Genomic DNA, 21,338 nt, shown 5'->3' on the forward strand with positions numbered 1-21,338 from the left:
CCACCGTCTTTGTCATTCGTTTTACGCCGTTAATGTAGCAAGCATTGCATAACGTGGACAGTTCTGAAATGTCAAGTAACATTAATGAATTGTCTGTAGAATAATTTGGTCAAATATATTACATTCTTGAATACCGCTACATTCAATCAAGGTCGTGACAATTTGTTAACGTAAAACCTTCGATGAATGGCTCTTCGCCTTGTCGGTCACGACTGAACTGTCCAATCAGCTGTCTTCAAACTGAGACCGTGATGAATTCAATATGGACGTAAAATGTACCAGTTAGCCAGCTAGCTAGCTGTTTTGCCGAAATTTTGTTAATTCACAAGCTTCTGTTTTATTTCGATGTTGTGACGGAAACAGCTGTCTCTGCTTCTCACAACTGCTTAGTTTCTTTTCAACCGCATTGTATTTGCGGTCATTTTATAATTCAAACCGGGGGAGATCACTTGGAGAAAAGGTAATAATATGCTAACGATAACTAGCTAGATTTCTAGCCCAGAGCCTGCTTGTCCTGGGCGTGTTTTCAGATGTTCTGCGTAGACAACAATGCTACACAAGCAAGGTGAAGTAGCCAGCTAATTATCAACTCTTGCAGTTCTGATAATAAACATGGATGGCCCTTCACTGTAATTATCCTTACAGTCTTAACCTGATAACTAGTAATGTGTTGTTGTTGGCTAGCTTGCTAACTAACTACTTTAACTATTGCTTTTAGCGATTGGTCTTGCTTGCCACGCTGTTTCATGTGCACTGAGGAGTGCAGCTGCCTGGTTTATCAGAATAAAACCACGGGCATTCTCATCAAAAAAAGATCAAGAACACTATTTTCACTTTGTGTTGGCCCATGGCATTAACGTTAGGCTAGTTGGGCCTTTTGTTGCAGCCATCTATCTTCACAATGGGCAGGGCCATATAGCAGGACACTCTGCTGATACCATATCAGTAGCTAACTACATTGCTTTAACCTCTGTTATCATGTTTCAATGTGGACTCCCACGCTTTACTTTTCAGCCAAGTATCCAACGAAAGAAACTAACGTTAGCTAACCGCTGTAGTTAGCTAGCTAGTTGACATAGTTAGAAATGTCGATAGGTCTACACACCTGGATGATAATGGTAATGCATGTCAAGTGACCTGTCAAACTGATTGTTTTTCACAAATCACAATATGTTGCTCATACTGATTACAGTATTTGAACAGGTTGATACATCATTACCATTTAATATTGGCAGGTTGTTTTGGTCATGCAGTTTGCCAAAAATAAAAGCATTTAAAGACTTTTCACTGAAATGGATGTCATTGTAATTAATAGGTTCGGTACTGTACAGCTACATCTGACTTGATCCTATTATGTACACAGTGTGAAGAGGCTGGTTTGATGTGCACGGCACTGAGAGAGGAGGCACCATGAGTGGGGAGCTGGATGCGCTGACTGTGGTGAACCAGCTACGAGATCTTGCAGCTGACCCCCTCAACAGACGAGCCATAGTACAGGACAACGGCTGCTTACCGGGCCTCATCCTCTTTCTGGACCACCCCAACCCTCAGGTCGTCTACTCCGCGTTATTGGTAAGGCTCATCCACCACCATTTGACCGTTTTGTTGGCTATGCATAAGGTCAGGAGATTTTCCTGAACATATGATCTGGAAAAACTCCAGGCCCTATTATGCAGAAATGTGGCCTGCTCCTATGATACAATTATCAAAAGTAATTGGAACAGGGAAGAAGGACAGTCTAATCTTGAGTGTACCATGTAGCATGCGGTAAGTCATTCATAACCTCTGTCCGGTGGTGTCAGGACAGGTTAGGTTAGAGTGACTGTGCGAAGGGCAATACCTCCCACTGTGTTGGCGCCAGGCAGAAACATTGATATTTACCCAGCAACATCTACAACAGGGTTTCCCAAACTTGGTCCTGCCCCCCACCCCCGGATGCAATTTTAGTTTTTTTGCCCTAGCACTACACAGGTGATTCAAGTAACCAGCTCATCATCAAGCTTTGATTATTTGAATCAGCTGTGTAGTGCTAGGACAAAAGAACAAAACGTGCACCCAGGGGAGGCCTCAGGACCGAGTTTGGGAAACCCTGTTCTAGAAGAACCCTGTAGAGGGACCAGGGGATTGGTGTTGTCTGGTGCCTGGTGTGGCTCTCTGATGCCAGGCTGTAATAATATTAATTAAAACTAGTTGCAAAATAAACAAAAAATATCAACAGAAAAAAATGAAAAGTGGTAGGTTGCATCCCCCATATCTGAGACTGCAACAAAAATACAGTTGTATTTTCTTGTAGCTACATGATCAACAATGTCAGTGTTTGAAGAAGTGTTCTCAGGCACATCTCCTAGGATGTACACACACACCTGAGTGCTTTATATAATAGTTCTTATTTAGTGGTGACCTGGACAGTGTACACTCAGCCTGTACTTGTTGCATTGGTTATGCAACACACACACACACACACACACACACACACACACACACACACACACACACACACACACAGTCCTAGCTCTCACCAGTGGTGTAAAGTACTTAAGTAAAAATACTTTAAAGCACTACTAAGCTGCTTTTTCAGCTATCCTTTTCAGCTACATCCACATTCCTAAAGAAAATAAAATACTTTTTACTCCATACATTTTTGCTGACTCCCAAAAGTACTTATTCATTTTGATAGGAAAATGGTCCAATTCACTCACTTATCAAGAGAACATCCCTGGTCATTCCTACTGTGTTTGTAAATAATGTCTGAGTGTGCCTCTGACTATCCGTAAATAAACAACAATTGTGCAATCTTCTTTGCTTAATATAAGGAATTAGAAATAATTTAATCTTTTGATACTTAAGTATATTTTAGTAATTCCATTTTCATTTGATGCTTAAGTATATTTATAACCAAATACTTAGACTTTTACTCAAGTAGTATTTTACTGGATAACTCACTCTTAATTGAGTCATTTTCTATTGAGGTATCTTTACTTTTACTCAAGTATGACATTTGAGTGCTTTTTCCATCACTGGCTCTCACTGCACTTAAGTGGCTGGTTGGCTGCTCAGCTGTGATTGTGTGTATGCATCTTTGCCTGGCTGAGTTTTAACACACACACACACACACAACCAGAGATAGTGATAGCCCTAGGTTTGTTTAAGCTGTAATGGCTTCCCATGTCCTTCCAGGCAGTGCGCTACCTTGCAGAATGTCGGTCCAACAGAGAGAAGATGAAGGGAGAGCTGGGCATGATGCTGAGTCTGCAGAATGTCATGCAGAAGTAAGTACCCTACCTGTCACTGCACTGTATTGGAATGAACACACACTGTACTTTTCACTGAAAACCTGATCCTGATATTTCTCTTGTTTTCAGAGGACAATAATTGCCTTAATGCCTGTCTGCAAATTTTCTTGACAGGAAGGTTGTCTACGGTTGCCATGTCAGGTTGAATTTGATTAATCCTGAATTAAAGTCTGCCGCTAAACAATTCATTCGCTGTTTCTGTACATTTAGGGATTTAATGCAACCTGCCACTTGTTAATTTTCAATGACGGCCTAGGAACACTGGGTTAACTGCTTTGTTCAGGGGCAGAACAACAGATTTTTACCTTGTCAGCTCGGGGATTTGATCTTGCAACCTTCCGGTTACTAGTCCAACACTCTAACCACTAGGCTACCTGCCGCCACGATCTAGTCAGTATCCCCACTGGTTTTTGTTAAATTCTGAATAATGTTAGGGTTGCCAGGTATTTTTCTCAAGGACAGTTATCGGCTAAGCAGCTAAGTCTACACTTTCATCGCTGCATCTGTCTCTTCAAATAAATACATGTTAATGTCCATTAAATGCCCTTTAGTTAGGTATAAAACATTAAACATTTAATTTTCCCTTACTGAAAACTAGGCCTGGGAATTGCCAGGATCCTCACGATACGATGTTATCACCATACTTATGTGCCGATACGGTATGTATTGAGATTTTATACTGCGATTTTTATTGCAATTTGATGTTCCAAACATAGTGCTCACTATATGTCTGCTGCAGAGGGATATGAGAGGATGATTAAAAAATAAAATAAAATCAGTCATGGACACAAGTGCTGAAAGCAACATGTTGGCTCACTATTTAAAAAGAAGATGGGGAACCAGCTATAGCATGAAAAATAGACTTTTGGCGCAGGTACAGCCCACTAGCGTTAGCTAACGCTACCTAGCGGCAACAAAAAGAAATATTTGTTTTTACTAATCGATACTCAGTCAAAGTATGAATTTGTAATATCGTCCCCCCCCCCATCCATCACTACTAAAAAAAGATGGTTAAAAAGAATGGCCTCTGTTACCTTTTGGGTGCCTTGCTAAATCAATATGGCTTCCACATTCTGGTCACCCAGTGGGGTTGCTAGACCTCCGAGGTGTGTGGTGCTCCAGATAGGGTTGTTGTGTGCTCCCCTCTCCTAGTGAGAGTAACTGGAGGGTGTGTGGTGCTCCAGATAGGATTGCTGTGTGCTCCCCTCTCCTAGTGAGAGTAACTGGAGGGTGTGTGGTGCTCCAGATAGGGTTGTTGTGTGCTCCCCTCTCCTAGTGAGAGTAACTGGAGGGTGTGTGGTAAGTGACTGCTGTTTATGATTGGCACTCAGAAGTGTGCCAGCGGTTGGCAGGCCTGGTATCAGGCTGTATGATCTTCTCCCAGGGCATAACTCTCTGTGAGACTGACCCTGGGCTAACCAGCCAGTCACTTCAGCTAGCAACAGGCCCTATCAAGAAGGGTCCTGCGGTCACAACGACTCCCTCTGCTCCCATTCCACACAGTGACTTTGGGTGGAGGTCATTAATGGCTGGAGAGACTGTGAACACAAGACTGAAGGGAAAGTCTAGCCAAGTTACCACTCCCAAGGCTCTGTATTATTATTATTATTATTATTACTATTGGTACAGAGATTTAGATTGTAAATGGAGCTTTGTCTAGTCCATTCACACAGAAGAACAATGCCTATAGCGTTCCTTAAGCCTGTTGCATGTCCCCCCCCCCACACACACATTCTGAAATGACATTTTTGACACATTGCTTAACTCTGGGTCTTCCTTTTCTGTGGTTTTTCTCATGAGAGCCAGTTTCATCATAGGGCTTGATGAGTTTTTGCGACTGCACTTGAAGAAACTTTAATAGTTCTTGAAATCTTCTGGATTGACTGACCTACATGTCTTAAAGTAATGATGGAGTGTCGTTTATCTTTGCTTATTTGAGCTGTTCTTGCCATAATATGGACTTGGTCTTTTACCAAATAGGGCTATCTTCTGTATACCACCCCTACCTTGTCACAACACAACTGATTGACTCAAACGCATTAATAAGGAAATAAATTGCACAAATGAACTTTTAACAAGGCGCCCCCTGTTCATTGAAATGTATTCCATGTGACTACCTCATGAAGCTGGTTGAGAGAATGCCAAGAGTGTGCAAAGCTGTCATCAAGGCAAAGGGTGGCTACTTTGAAGAATCTCAAATATAAAATATATTTTGGTAAACACTTTTTCGGTTACATTATTCCTTATGTGTTATTTCATAGTTTTGATGTCTTCACTATTATTCTACAATGTAGGAAATAGTAAAAATAAAGAAAAACCCTGGAATGAGTAGGTGTGTCCAAACTTTTGACTGGTACTGTATGTATGTGGACACCTTTTAAGGAATGAATGCCAGAATTGGAAGGCTGGTTTGCACAGCTCAACTATGCCAGACAACATACGTCCTATCTGGTTATATAGGCTGAATGATGGCTTGGTGACATGTATAGTATTAGCCTGCAGGGGCATCCAGGAGCCGTCACAGTATGGCAGTACTGACCACGTATGTCTGTGTCAAGGAATACTGCTGTCCTCTAGCCATGCTCTGTTGTCTCCACAAAGGAGACAATGTACTTAGCTCATGTATGCTTTATAAATCACACTGATTTACTGATTTATCAGTCTCTCTGATTCGACAGGGATGATTTACTTATGTCTACATTTCTCTGTTAAAGATGCACTATGTAGAAATTGCTCCGCCATTTCCTGGTTGCTAAATTTGTAGTAGTTCACCTAATTTCAGTTTGACAAAACAAACATAGTGTATATAATCATTTTACCATCTAAACCACTGTGAAATATATTTTCCAGAACCACACACATTGTATTTCTAGCTGTTTTGAAGCTTGTTTACAAAACCAAAGTAGAAGACGCAAAAACAAAACTTTATCACGGGAAGCATAGACACCGCACACAGAACAGATCTACCGATTCTTAGACTCACGTTCAATGAGTGACAGATCTATAACACACATTTCTATGTGAATTTGGTCAAAAATAAATAAATAAAGTGACACATTGCAGCTTTTAAATGACATTAGACTACTACTTTTATTAACAGTGTTATTATTGAACCTTTTAGAGACGGACGGAGACCTTAGTGAATGTATGGTCGGTTTTATGAGTGTAGTGTGGTCATTTCTCCTCCTACGAGGCTGGCTATTTATACAGTGGAAAGGTTAGGTGGTGACAGGCCTGTCACACTGGCTCTCTTTAGGGGACCACCCCCCCCATCCCACTCTACCTCCTCCATGCAGCTGGACAGCTCTCTTACTGTGCGTCTGGCAATGAGACTACATCTAGAAATATCAACCACTCAGCCCAGTGGGCTCTGGGAGAGACTTGGACAGGCCCAGACCACAGGAGAGGACACCCAGCTGTAATGGAGACCACCGTCGTCGTGTTGCACAGAGGGGAAGAGTAGACATGAAATCTTTACTGTTTATGCGTCCACTTCCTTATTGACTTGCATTCATTGGTACCATCTTGCCCTTGTCTGGATTTGAAGAGAGGACTTGGACATGACGAAAGTCAAGGTTATTGAAATAACATGTGTAAAATGAAAAATCTCACACAGCAAGTATGCCTTTGTTTGCTGAGACAACAGTCCACACAATTATTTTAATTTAAAACTTTTGATACTTAACCTCTTTCTCCCGCCCTCTATTCTCCCCCCCCCCACCTCTCTCCTCCCTAACCCCCCCCCCCAGGAGCACCTCCCCAGGAGAGACCAAGCTGCTGGCGTCTGAGATTTATGAGATTCTGCAGGCGGCTGGTAATGACCAGGCAGAGCAGGCCGAGGCTGAAGCCGCCTCCTGTAGACGCAAGGCCCACTTCTTTCTGGGCTCCACCAACAAGAGGGCCAAGACTGTGGTGCTGCACATCGACGGCCTGGACGACTCAGTGAGTGGATGGTGGTTTTTCCACATTGTACACACACACAATCCCATAACACACCTGAGGAGAGCAGTTTGCCAGACCAACGGCCCAGGCTCCATTCCAAACTGGTTGCTTGCTTCATGACTTCTTGCCTTTTAATGTGTCTCCTTGGGATGAAAACTGTTGAAAAAATAGAATCTCTTTCTTCGTTATTGTGATAGGTTAACACAGTCGATAAGTCACCACCTCTAAGAACCCTTGAGTTGGGCATATTGTCGCCCTGTTGTCAATGTGACCACACAGTCTTAACACACATTGTCAAGTAATGTGGGTCAGTGTTGTAAATGTCAGCCATTGAACAGCAGGGTGTTGAGATGAAACCTGAACATCACCCCACAGGAGAGCTGTCCCTGATCACATTACCCCAGACAGACAGCCTCAGTGACCAACACTCATACCGCAAGACAATGGAAGATGAGCTCTTTTGACATTTCATGTCTGTGACCGTGTTGTATATGTATGTAACATTAAACCCCTTCATCTGAATAGAATGTGAAGGTTTACAGGGTTTCTGGGTGACCATTTTATTTAAGACTGAATTGGTCTTGTCCTCTGCACAACTTCCCTGTCTCTCTCCATCCCTCAGACTCGTAGAAGTCTGTGTGAAGACGCCCTGCTGAAGATCCCAGGGGTGATCAGCTTCACCTTCCAGATGGCTGTGAAGAGGTGTGTGGTCAGGATCCGCTCTGACCTCAAGGCTGAGGTGAGTTACCCTCTCCACAATGTCATTCCACGGCACTGGGAAATGGATGAAGCACATCCCTTTTTTCATTACTTTGTGATCCTGTGATGAAGCGCATCCGTCTTTGTGTTCCCCAGGCGCTGGGCACGGCGATCAACTCCACCAAAGTGATGAAGGCTGCACAGGTGGTGAAGGGAGAGGATGGAGGAGAGGTAAGTGGAGGGAGGGATACTACTGTCAAATGAAATTACAACTCACTTTACAGTAAAACATTAAAATGAAGGTGAACAGAAGCTAATATAAAACAAAATAATATTGACATTTTTGATTCAAGGCTGTGCTAAATAACTGTAAAATAATGTATTAATCTTCAGGCTAAAAGGGTAGGTTTTGAAACGTCATTTAAAAACCTCCACTGTATCTGTCCCTCTTACCTGACAGGGCAAGTCATTGGGTTATTGTTGTGCTGTTGCAGCTTTGGCTAGGGCTTATTATTTTTCAAAATGTCCACACCCAGTGGGAGTAGGCATGGTAGAGCTCTTTGCAAACCCGAACGTCTGTGTAGCTGCTGCGTGCTGGGAATATGTTTATATCCTGGTGTGCTTGGGATGGTAGCTTGATCACAGATGAATCTGGGTTATTTGGAGTGACACCATTAGCTGGTCATCTCTCTCTAACCTGAGGGGATTACTCACCGCCAGGTCACATGACCAATCCCAGCATGCCCTGGGAGCAGTGTGGCACTACACCATGTATCTTTGGGAAACTGCAACCCCCATCAGAGGAGAAGAGCCAGCAACAGAACTCCCACTCCCGTCTGAAGTAGTTAGATTAGGGGGAGTTTTCTTGAGGTGCTCGATCATGGCCTGAAATGTCCCTCTCCAACACAAGCCACCGCTCCTCACTGACCTGCTGTTCCTGTTATGTCCATCAGGGGGCAGAGCTGGTTCATTTATGTTTCAGAGATGACACTGGAGAAGTAGAGAATAGCTTGAAATTGCCTGAGCCTGGTGTTGTTTTGTCTGCACTGTTTTTGTCCCCCACAATGAAATCGGGGAGGGGACTGTGGATCTGTCTACGTCCGTATATTCGTCACATGCAATATCTTAGACAGCACTGGCCCGATTTTGACGTAACTTCTGTGAATGATGCGTCTTGCCATAGAGATCTTACATTTACATAATTACACACATTGTCAAGATGGTGGCGCTATAACAAGCGATTGCAAATGCCAGCCTTGAAAGGTCACGCCACTCACCTCGTTTGACCTAAAGTCATGAAATTTGGTACATGGGTCCCTCTCCTCACAAAGGAACACATTTACCTCAGGGACCCATATGGTCTGCCATGATGGATTCTAGCCTTTTAGAATTTTGTGGAAAAAAATGAAATGCCGAATGACTGATCTGCATGAAACTCGATATGTTGCATCTATGGACAAAGGTCGACCTAAAACAACATGGACACTATTGACCAATAAACATTAACGTGGGCGTGGTCTGGCACATAAATGCATATATTTCAGTCACAGATATTCATATTGTAATAAAATTTGGTAAACATGTTGCAAAAACTGTCAAGACTCAACATATGCAAGAACATTCATATCGACCACATGGTGGCACTATAACGGGGACATATTTTGTTACTACCAGTATAGTCTAGTTTGAATTGTTGTCACTGATTGGCCCAAGGGGTGGGGGCTGTATCATTTGTGGGGGATGACATGTTTACTGTTGCCTTGTTTAATTAAACCAGTTTGCCACTAGGCAGGGATTCTGAACAATTGTTGTCTATCTCTCTCTCCCCCCTCCCTCCGTCTGTCCCACCCTCCCTTCCTACGTCCCACCCTCTCCCTCCCTCCCTCCGTCTGTTTCCCCAGCTGATGCTTCCATTCCAGGAGGGTGCGGAGGTGGTGGTGGTGGAACACAACGTGGACGTCCCAGACTACCTCCCTGAGGAGGAAAGCCCATCTCAGGAGCAGGACAAGGCCGTGACCCGCGTGGGCTCCATCACAGATGGCGTGGGCTGGCTCAGCACCGCCGCCAACTTCCTGTCCCGCTCCTTCTACTGGTGACCACTTCCTGTGTCAGTAGCCATCGTCACAACCCGGAAGTACCAACTGACGGTCGGTCGCCTTAGCCCACCAGCCCTGCCTAGCCCCTTCCCCGGTCATCCAGCCCTTCTACTCTCTAGTCCCTCTCAGCAGCCACACAGAGTAGCACTCTGCTCAGTGTCTATATGGAGCACTGGACTGCCATGCGCACCTTGAATAGGGTTGCAAAATTCCAGGAACTTTCAATAAATTCCCTGGTTTTCCAGATATCCCGGTTAGAAGATTCCCGGAATCAGGAGGGAATAAGCAGGAAAGCTGGTAGCCTCCTACCAGGATTTCTGGAAAACCAGGTCATTTATTGAAAGTTCCTGGAATAACCTTCACTTGTATATAAGAGGAAATAAGCTAAGAACATGCTAGCTACTGTACCACAGGTAAAGCGCTGCACACTAAATACACATTCAATCATTACACATTATGCACCTCACAAGCCATCGACGGAGGACTTCAGAATCAGCTTCTCTTCTTTTCCTTTAGAAAATGAGCTTACTCTGGTGCCCGACGGTCCATCATCTCTTTGAAACCAAATTGCATTGTGGGAATGCATGGCATTGCGTAGTCTTCTGAGTTGGAGCGATTGCATTGGATGACGCTGCGCTTGTGGAAATAGGTTATTTTTGTGCATGAGTTTGAGTTCTCATCTTTTCCTCATTTTTAAAAAGGCCTTTTTCACTTTTTTTGTTGTCTTTTGCCAATCTCTAAATCACTTTTGGTTCCTTCACGTGGGGAGCCTGTTTAAAGCATGCTGTAATTATTTTGTGTGTGCCGATCTTGCTTGTTGCCTTTCCTCAATCCTTTGTGTGTGCCTTTTTTGATGCTTTGCTGCAATTTATTACTATTTAGTGGTCCATTTTAACTTTGCTCTAAACCTCTGAAGCCTTGTGAATAATGCAACCTCGGTTCTCTGCATCCGGAGCTTGTTTGCCCGTCATGTCTCTCACGGTGAGACGTCATGTCTGTTGTAAGGAAACGAGACCCCAGCGACGGCTGCGGTCCAGTCAGTCACATGACACTAGCTTCCCCATAGAGGACTGTTGATGCAGAAAGAAAAGGGACATTGCGAGGGTTACTGTTAGTCTCCTAGGACCGTTGTTGTGATGTATTGACTGACATCCTGAATTTACTTCTTAGTTCTTTCCCCTTCTTCACGGTTTTCATATAGCATTATCATATGGCCTTCTGAAAGGTCTGAGAGTAGTCAACTAGGCCTAAATCATTGTAGTGGAGAAAAGTATCTCGACCTAAATGTGTCTCTCAACCTAAAGCTCATCAACATCTTCACTATTGTGGCCCAGCCACTTTAAATGTTTGTTTTACCCCTTTAGCCAGCAGTGTCCTTAAAACAAAGTACACACACACACCATCGCTGCTGAGAGGAAGACCGTCGAGGTGTAAGCAGCATCGGGGAGTGGATATGTACATTTTGTAAATGGTTCCTGGTCTCCAAACTATGTTAATCTCACTCCTGATTTCCGGAAGAAATCCTTTTTTCTTTTCTTCTGTTAGACAGTTCAACTTTGTCTCCATTTTACTTTGTTGAAAAATGGCACGGAATATAATTTTCTATGTAGATAACACCCTTTATCAAGACGCTTTGACTAATTTCCGATACATTTAAAGTATGATGATACTGTAGGTTCTTGCAGAAAACTGGTTTTGGATTGACTTAATTTTCTTTTGAGAGCCCTTTCATGCCTGTAATCCTGCCTTCATGATTTCATCTGATTTGAGTGTGATTGACATGCATTGTGTAAAGGAAGTGCCGACCAGACAATGAATAGTCTCCTGCTGGAGGCCGTACTCACAGCTCACATGGCTAGTCGAATAGCATGATTTAAAATGACCTCAAAGAATTAGCCTAATAACATATATCCACTAAAGTGAGTTTCTCTTATCTAGCACCAGCCCTCAAAAGTAGTGCTTACCAACAACAACAAAAACGACACCAAGTCATAGGATGAAGTTGAGAAATCCTCAGTGTTATATTTAATCCCAATCCTTAGTCTTCCTATTTTCTCTAACATCCACAGAATCAGTCAAGATTTGCACCATGTGGAGTTAATTGTATTATGTTATACCCCTTGTACTGTTTATCATAGATACTTGAACACGTTATTTTGTCTCTGTTTAAATCCCCCATGTGATATTCAGTTAGTTTTTAATCCCACCCTATCCTTTAATAGCCACTACATCAGGATGGCTGACAGAATCGTGTAGCAAGTCCTCAGAATAGTAGCTTCTTCTCATATACAGTGTTTATCTGCCATCTAATGTAATATAATCTATTGCAGATCTCAAAACGGTTCACTCCCAATTCAAATATTAAAAAGAATTACAATTGTTTGCGTCTGTTGTGATGTCAGCAGTATGTGTTGTGATGTCGGCCGTGTGTTGTCAAATCAAATTTTATTGTCACATGCGCCGAATACAACCGGTGTAGACCTTAAGGTGAAATGCTTACTTACAAGCCCTTAACCAACAATGCAGTTTTAAGGAAAATAAGTGTTAAGTAAAAAATAGATAAGTACAAAAAAACGAACATAGTTAGAGCAGCAGCGAGGCTATAACAGTAGTGAGGCTATATGTACATGTAGGTAGAGTACAGCAGCGTGTGTTGTGATGTCAGCAGAATGTTGTTGTCAGTAGTGTGTGTTGTGATGTCAGCAGAGTGTTGTTGTCAGTAGTGTGTGTTGTGATGTCAGCAGAGTGTTGTTGTCAGTAGTGTGTGTTGTGATGTCAGCAGAGTGTTGTTGTCAGTAGTGTGGGTTGTGATGTCAGCAGAATGTTGTTGTCAGTAGTGTGGGTTGTGATGTCAGCAGAGATGTTGTTGTCAGTAGTGTGGGTTGTGATGTCAGCAGAGATGTTGTTGTCAGTAGTGTGTGGTTGTGATGTCAGCAGAGATGTTGTTGTGCAGTAGTGTGGGTTGTGATGTCAGCAGAATGTTGTTGTCAGTAGTGTGGGTTGTGATGTCAGCAGAGTGTTGTTGTCAGTAGTGTGGGTTGTGATGTCAGCAGAATGTGTTGTCAGTAGTGTGTGTTGTGATGTCAGCAGAGTGTTGTTGTTAGCAGAGTGTGGGTTGTGATGTCAGCAGAATGTTGTTGTCAGTAGTGTGTGTTATGATGTCAGCAGAGTGTTGTTGTCAGTAGTGTGTGTTGTGATGTCAGCAGAATGTTGTTGTCAGTAGTGTGGGTTGTGATGTCAGCAGAGTGTTGTTGTCAGTAGTGTGTGTTGTGATGTCAGCAGAGTGTTGTTGTCAGTAGTGGGTTGTGATGTCAGCAGAATGTTGTTGTTAGCAGAGTGGGGTTGTGATGTCAGCAGAATGTTGTTGTCAGTAGTGTGGGCTGTGATGTCAGCAGAGTGTTGTTGTCAGTAGTGTGTGTTGTGATGTCAGCAGAGTGTTGTTGTTAGCAGAGTGTGGGTTGTGATGTCAGCAGAGTGTTGTTGTCAGTAGTGTGTGTTGTGATGTCAGCAGAGTGTTGTTGTCAGTAGTGTGTGTTGTGATGTCAGCAGAGTGTTGTTGTCAGTAGTGTGTGTTGTGATGTCAGCAGAGTGTTGTTGTCAGTAGTGTGTGTTGTGATGTCAGCAGAGTGTTGTTGTCAGTAGTGTGTGTTGTGATGTCAGCAGAGTGTTGTTGTCAGTAGTGTGTGTTGTGATGTCAGCAGAGTGTTGTTGTTAGCAGAGTGTGTGTTGTGATGTCAGCAGAGTGTTGTTGTTAGCAGAGTGTGTGTTGTGATGCAGTATTTGGGGGTTGTGATGTGGTGGGTTGTGATGCAGTATAAAACGGCATTGTTGGTTAGGAGCTTGTAAGTAAGCATTTCACTGTACACATTGTAATCCTCGCATTGACAAATAAAATTTGATTTGATGTCAGCAGAGTGTGGGTTGTGATGTCAGCAGAGTGTGGGTTGTGATGTCAGCAGAGTGTGGGTTGTGATGATGATCCTCATTGGAAGAGAATACTTTGGCCTAGGCACACAGTCATCTACCATGGCCATAGTAGCTGTAAACCTGCTCGTGTTTCCAGATCAAAATGCTGAGGGTAGCAGAGAGAAAGAAGGAGATATGATCAAATCTGTTTTCCTTGCAAGTGCAGAAATGTACTGCCATAGGACCTCCCCCTGCTGTTCTCCCAGCCTGGTCCACCTCCCCCCTGCTGTTCTCCCAGCCTGGTCCACCTCCCCCTGCTGTTCTCCCAGCCTGGTCCACCTCCCCCTGCCGTTCCCCCAGCCTGGTCCACCTTCCCCTGCTGTTCCCCCAGCCAGGTCCATCTACCCATGCTGGTCCACCTCCCATAGGTTCTCCCCCAGCCTAGCCAGTCTACCTCTCGCTGCTGCTCCCCCAGCCTAGCCAGTCTACCTCTCGCTGCTGCTCCCCCAGCCTAGCCAGTCTACCTCTCGCTGCTGCTCCCCCAGCCTAGCCAGTCTACCTCTCGCTGCTGCTCCCCCAGCCTAGCCAGTCTACCTCTCGCTGCTGCTCCCCCAGCCTAGCCAGTCTACCTCTCGCTGCTGCTCCCCCAGCCTAGCCAGTCTACCTCTCGCTGCTGCTCCCCCAGCCTAGCCAGTCTACCTCTCGCTGCTGCTCCCCCAGCTTAGCCAGTCTACCTCTCGCTGCTGCTCACCCAGCCTAGCCAGTCTACCTCTCGCTGCTGCTCACCCAGCCTAGCCAGTCTACCTCTCGCTGCTGCTCCCCCAGCCTAGCCAGTCTACCTCTCGCTGCTGCTCCCCCAGCCTAGCCAGTCTACCTCTCGCTGCTGCTCCCCCAGCCTAGCCAGTCTCCCTCTCGCTGCTGCTCCCCCAGCCTAGCCAGTCTCCCTCTCGCTGCTGCTCCCCCAGCCTCCCAGCCAGTCCACCTCTCGCTGCTGCTCCCCCAGCCTAGCCAGTCCACCTCTCGCTGCTGCTCCCCCCAGCCTCTGCCCACGTCCACCTCTCGCTGCTGCTCCCCCAGCCTAGCCAGTCCACCTCTCGCTGCTGCTCCCCCAGCCTAGCCAGTCCACCTCTCGCTGCTGCTCCCCCAGCCTAGCCAGTCTACCTCTCGCTGCTGCTCCCCCAGCCTGCAGCCCCCAGCCTGCCGTCACCTCCGCCTGCCGCCCTCCGCCTGCCGTCCCCCCAGCCTAGCCAGTTCATCTCTCCAGCCTAGCCAGTTCACCTCTCCAGCCTAGCCAGTTCACCTCTCCAGCCTAGCCAGTCCACCCTCCCAGAGGCAGTGCTGCTGGTGCACATCTCTGGGTGGCTGTGCTCCTGTGTTCACCATGTGGCAGAGGGCTTGTCAGGCAAGTAGAGAGGTGTAGTTAGTGAATCTCACAGCTATCAGCTGGCTGGAGAGGAGACTGGGTATTTCCCTGTTGATTTTCATACAGATCAACGTGGAAGGATCTGGCCTTAATTTCACCCAACTTTATATGAGGTGAACAGTCCTGAACACAGAAGGCTCAGTGAGGGAAGGATCGAGAGTTCGAGGTCATGCAATGCTTTCAGTAAAACATTGCAATAATGTAACATATTGATTTTCTGTTGTTATACATACCGGTACGTAATTTGACCTTAAACTAAGTTCCTGTTATTATGAACCCACCTATCATGGCCCCACCTATAAGCCATTCTGAAGAAACGACCGTGTATAGAAGACTCTGGTTCTCAGGGTAATGTGATGTGCTCACCACTAGAGGGAGTCTCTTAGCTGAGAAAAAATGGAAATGACATATTGTGACCAACAAATGTGAAAAACGACTCAAAATTCACCATTTATTGTTCAATCTCATGTCAACGGAGAGGACATGGACAAACATACTGACAACTGTGTTTCTACATTAACAGAATAGATGCCTGAAAACATAGTTACAGTCTGATTTAAGACTAGCAACTGTTTTAGCAGTAGAGTTGTAGAGCAGTTCTCTGAAGTCAGGCCCATGATTCTATTAAAAGATCTGGGATGTATTGTAGATTTGGGATGTATCGTTTCACCCACCACCCCCAAAAAAAGTAAAAGGTAAGTAGAGCGAAGCAGTAATTGAACAGGGTAGCCGACGCGTTCAACCTTGACTAACATGGTTTCATAATTATCATTTAAAAATACCTGTCCTCTGGTTGTAGGCAATGCAGCATTGAGGAACACCAAATATATTATATTTTCTACCAGGGTTTTTCTTTTAACAAGTCTCATAAATTCTCTAAATATTCTTCCAATATTCACTCACAAACTCCTACGGATACACCCACACATTCTGAAGAAAGCAACTATTTGCCAGGGAGAGAAGTACCAGAGCCAGCTCCACCTCCCTGCAGATCTAGAACTGTGTGTGCTGGGATTCTGGAATAGTGGAGAGAACTAGCTGCTTATCTTATTTTCAGAACGTTAATTCCACAAAAAGGTTTTAATTTCTTGGATATTTCAAATAAGATTCCCTTTCCACTTCCACCCACATCTTGTCTGATCAAACTGCACCAGTGCCCTTCTAAACACTCCTTGTTCGTCTGCGATATCAGCCCTCTTGCATATTTGTGCATACGTGTCGTCCATATCACTAGCAGCAGCGCTATATGCGTTTTTAATCTATGCTTGCCGGGGATGAGGATGTGAGGAGATGGATAGGGAAGAACGGTGTTTCTGCGGAGCCGCTTTGACGATTTGATTCCAGGTTCAGCATCCAGTCAGTGAGATCAGCTGTAAATCCTCCCGCGCTGTGCACGGCGTGAAATGATGTGACTCCTGTAATTTATGTCAAATAACTTTTCAGGATGTGTGAGTGTAGCAATCAGCGTTACAGAGGCGCCATAACTCTTGGGCTGAGGGCCCCGGTGGAGATTTAATTGAGACATTTTTCTTTATCTTAAGCGCTGTTGTTGTATAACGAGATGTAATGCCTCTCTTTAGGTGGGGGGGGGTCAACAGCCTGGATGAGGGAAGGTCACAGGCTGACTGGGTTGGAGATCCAATTTTCTCATGCAGGGTTCAGTCTCTATGGGGAATAAAGAGTGGAAAGACACCGGAGGAGCAGAGCACTGAGAGGCCATTGATGTCATTATCATCCTAAACATTCAACGCTTATCTTTACAGTTACTCCAGGAGCAATGGAGTCATGGCACTTTTAGTTTGGCCAGGATGGGCCACACTGGAGCGAATAAATAAGTGTACTTGTCAGCCAGAAAAAGCCACAGAGAAGAAGACCATCACTATGTACCTTTGTTATTTCGAATGCTGTGTGGGCCCCTCCCTCCGCCTATGGAGGATGTATTGTGGGTATTATGATTATTATGATTGCGTATATATCTACTGCCTGTGTGTAAGTAGTCCTCCTTCCCTCCCTGTGAAATGGTCCTGATGAGATGCATGACACACACACACACACACACCGAGTGAGAGAGAGAGAGGCTGTAGCTCATAATTGTGGCCGTAGTTCATTATGACCCTCAGATGATTTGGAGCAGCCAGGGGAGCCTTGTCCTCTGACACCGCCACGTCCGCCCGGCGACAACCACTCCAGGCACTGATTGGTGGGATGAAATGTTGCCGTCGAAAATTAAAAGGTCCCAGTGTCAAAATAATTCATGATATGCATAATCTTCCTGGCCTGATGAAATGGCGGATATCTGGATTAGGAGGATAATAAAAGCGATCAGGCTGCAGTTAAAAGTCTTTAGCAGGCGGAGGAGGGAGGCGGCTGTTTTATCAGTGTCAAGAGTGCTGGATTATGGGGTCAAGATACTTCAAGGGTGTGTGTGTGTCCATGCTTCAATGTGTGTCTGTATATTCCAGTGTGTGGTGGGTCTCTCCACACCCCACCTGTGATTTGAATATCTGCTGTAATTGTCCCAAAACCGCTCATCAGAGGATCTGCCGTCCACCATTAGGGCTCAACAATATGGTGTGACATTCGAATTCCCCCCAATGACAGGTTATTAGGAGAGCCAAGCAGCCGGCACATAATTAAGCACCATAACATTGACCTGTAATGTGAAGTAATGCTGAGAATGAATGGCAGGGAATGAAATAGGCACTTTGTTATAACACAGGAAAAGTGAGAGGGGTAGTTGGGCTAACCTTGTTGTATCACAGCAGGATCATTTTTACAACTACTTTCCTCTCTGGATTTGTCTTTGTAACAGGTGGGTAAATATGGGGAGGATTGAGGAGCTGAGGGTTGGCTGTGTTCGTTATAGGAGATTGTTTGACAACTGAGTTTATGCGATAAACTAGTATTCATTGTTGACCAGTTGTACTTAAGCTTCTCTTTCTCCTAAACTTAAAGATGAAGTTGATGTAATTTCATGCACTTTACTTCCAGTGCTCTACATATGTGTGATATGAACAATGCCAATCTGCCATGAAAATAACCCCAAAAGTACATTTTACTTGTTTTTTTTACCATTGAACTTCAGATTGTGAATCAATCCATTACATTGAGCATATCAATCACAGAATCTATTTGAAGCTGCAGTACATGGCTGATATAGGACAGCAAAGAAAACGTGTACATTTTCCATGTGGCACTGAAGCCTGTTACACAACTCAAGGCATGTTGGCTGCGGCCTCCGTCCGCCTTCTCTCCAACAGCTAGTGGACGTCGCGATGAGCAATGGGTCCATCTGGTGTGTCCTCTCCTCCAACTGGTGTGTCCTCTCCTCCAACTGGTGTGTGAACATGAAGTATAGATGACATTTTTACCAGCCCAGAGCCACTGCTACCTGGAAGATATGGCATATACACTGAGTGTACAAAACATTAGGAACACCTTCCTAGTATTGAATTGCACCCCCTTTTGCCCTCTGAACAGCTTCAATTTTGGGGGGCATGGACTCTACAAGGTACCAAAAGGGATGGCATTGGACATGGGAAACTGACCTCTGACCTCATTTGATTGTGTAAGGCCCTAATCAGGTCAAAGTAGTATTTATACTGAACAAAAATATAAATGCGTCATGCAACAATTTCAAAGGTTTTACTGGGTTACAGTTCATATAAGGAAATAAATGAATTAGGCCCGAATCTATGGATTTCACATGACTGGGCAGGAGTGCAGACATAGGCCCACCCATTTGGCAGCCAGGCCCAGCCAATCAGAATTATTTTTCCCCCACAAAATGGCTGTATTACAGACAGAAATAACCTAATACTGTACAGTGTAGGTTAATGTAGTCAAGACAGTGTTTTTCTATAGGCAGGAAAGCATCATTTTTTAAATGAGACTCATTACCTATTATTTTATATACACATTAAATGTGGTTTTATGGATGAATTCACGTGTTAATTTACACAGTTGTAGAAGTCTTAGCCAGCCACCTGGTTATCAGTGTTGATTGAATGGTAGTCTCTCCCACCTCCAGACCTAGATGTAAAGTAACACTGTATGCTGAGGGCCTGTGTAATGTTGAACAGAAGGTCTACACTCTTCTTTCCCTGTCTCTCCTTCCCTCTCTCTCTCTCCCCCTCTCTTTCTTTCCATCCCTTCCTCTCTCCTGGTCTCTCCCTCCCTCGCTACCTCTCTCCACCCATCCATCCCTCCCTCCCCCATCCATCTCTCTCTGTTAGTCCTCCCTCGCCCCCTTTTCATAACGGTGACAGATGGCTTCAGAGGAATCTCTCATAATCATGTCAGGACGGGTCCTCCGATCCCAATTCAACACATTTCATCAGAGGGAGAATTACATACAGATAAAGCCTGCTGCTAGAACAGACAACAAAGGCACACAAAGATGGGCCTGGTGTTCCTTCATGTGAGACTCCTGTTACACCACCTCACCCTCTTACCACAACACAATGAACCCTGTTACACCACCTCACCCTCTTACCACAACACAATGAACCCTGTTACACCACCTCACCCTCTTACCACAACACAATGAACCCTGTTACACCACCTCACCCTCTTACCACAACACAATGAACCCTGTTACACCACCTCACCCTCTTACCACAACACAATGAACCCTGTTACACCACCTCACCCTCTTACCACAACACAATGAACCCTGTTACACCACCTCACCCTCTTACCACAACACAATGAACCCTGTTACACCACCTCACCCTCTTACCACAACACAATGAACCCTGTTACACCACCTCACCCTCTTACCACAACACAATGAACCCTGTTACACCACCTCACCCTCTTACCACAACACAATGAACCCTGTTACACCACCTCACCCTCTTACCACAACAGAATGAACCCTGTTACACCACCTCACCCTCTTACCACAACACAATGAACCCTGTTACACCACCTCACCCTCTTACCACAACAGAATGAACCCTGTTACACCACCTCACCCTCTTACCACAACACAATGAACCCTGTTACACCACCTCACCCTCTTACCACAACACAATGAACCCTGTTACACCACCTCACCCTCTTACCACAACACAATGAACCCGCTGACATTTGACTTCTCCCCAAGTTCCTCTGGGTCCAAGTCTCTAAGGACTTAAAATGGTCCACTCACACGCGCACATTCGTGAAGAAGGCGCGACAGCTCCTCTTCCCCCTTAGGAAGTTGAAAAAGTTTGGTGTGGCCCTCAAATCATCAAAAGTTCTACAGCTGTCTCTCTGTCTCTCTGAGTCTCTGTATCTCTGTCTCTCTATCTTTATCTATGTCTCTCTGTCTCTATCTCTATCTCTGTATCTCTGTCTCTATCTATGTCTCTCTGTCTCTCTGAGTCTCTGTATCTCTGTCTCTCTATCTTTATCTATGTCTCTCTGTCTCTATCTCTGTATCTCTGTCTCTCTATCTTTATCTATGTCTCTCTATCTCTATCTCTGTATCTCTGTCTCTCTGAGTCTCTGTATCTCTGTCTCTCTATCTTTATCTATGTCTCTCTGTCTCTATCTCTGTATCTCTGTCTCTCTGTGTTTCTTTATCTCTGTCTGTATCTCTGTCTCTCTGTGTCTCTTTATCTCTGTCTCTATCTCTGTCTCTCTGTCTCTCTGTGTCTCTTTATCTCTGTCTCTCTATCTTTATCTATGTCTCTCTGTCTCTATCTCTGTATCTCTGTCTCTCTGTGTCTCTTTATCTCTGTATCTCTGTCTCTCTGTCTCTATCTCTGTATCTCTGTCTCTATCTCTGTATCTCTGTCTCTCTGTGTCTCTTTATCTCTGTCTCTCTATCTTTATCTATGTATCTCTGTCTCTATCTCAGTGTCTCTCTGTCTCTATCTCTGTCTCTCTGAGTCTCTTTATCTCTGTCTCTCTGAGTCTCTTTATCTCTGTCTCTCTATCTCAGTGTCTCTCTGTCTCTATCTCTGTATCTCTGTCTCTCTGAGTCTCTTT

At 44.7% G+C, this 21,338-nt stretch overlaps 1 protein-coding gene across 2 annotated transcripts; it reads left to right on the top strand.

Annotated features, from left to right (window-relative positions):
* The first annotated feature begins 60 nt into the window (after positions 1–60).
* Positions 61–12,409, top strand: LOC106590393 (armadillo repeat-containing protein 1). Of its 2 annotated transcripts, none has more exons than XM_014181367.3 (7): positions 61–565; positions 1,364–1,572; positions 3,178–3,269; positions 7,043–7,235; positions 7,858–7,974; positions 8,091–8,165; positions 9,836–12,409. In XM_014181367.3, the coding sequence occupies exons 2-7, from the start codon at positions 1,411–1,413 to the stop codon at positions 10,028–10,030; spliced, it is 834 nt and encodes a 277-aa protein (XP_014036842.1). In that variant the 5' UTR covers positions 61–565; positions 1,364–1,410; the 3' UTR covers positions 10,031–12,409. The 2 variants fall into 2 exon arrangements, with proteins under 2 accessions (XP_014036842.1, XP_014036841.1); XM_014181366.3 differs by having other exon boundaries at positions 67–460.
* The last annotated feature ends 8,929 nt before the right edge of the window (positions 12,410–21,338 follow it).

Source organism: Salmo salar, chromosome 29 (assembly GCF_965601325.2).
Source record: "Salmo salar chromosome 29, fSalSal1, whole genome shotgun sequence".
In the NCBI taxonomy this organism is placed as follows: domain Eukaryota; kingdom Metazoa; phylum Chordata; class Actinopteri; order Salmoniformes; family Salmonidae; genus Salmo; species Salmo salar.

Excerpts from the sequence above, each read along its gene's own strand:
- LOC106590393 (XM_014181367.3), top strand. The coding sequence starts at position 1,411 with ATGAGTGGGGAGCTGGATGCGCTGACTGTGGTGAACCAGCTACGAGAT. Across the intron at positions 3,270-7,042 it reads CTGCAGAATGTCATGCAGAA|GAGCACCTCCCCAGGAGAGA; the intron begins GTAAGTACCCTA and ends CCCCCCCCCCAG. Across the intron at positions 8,166-9,835 it reads AGGGAGAGGATGGAGGAGAG|CTGATGCTTCCATTCCAGGA; the intron begins GTAAGTGGAGGG and ends CTGTTTCCCCAG.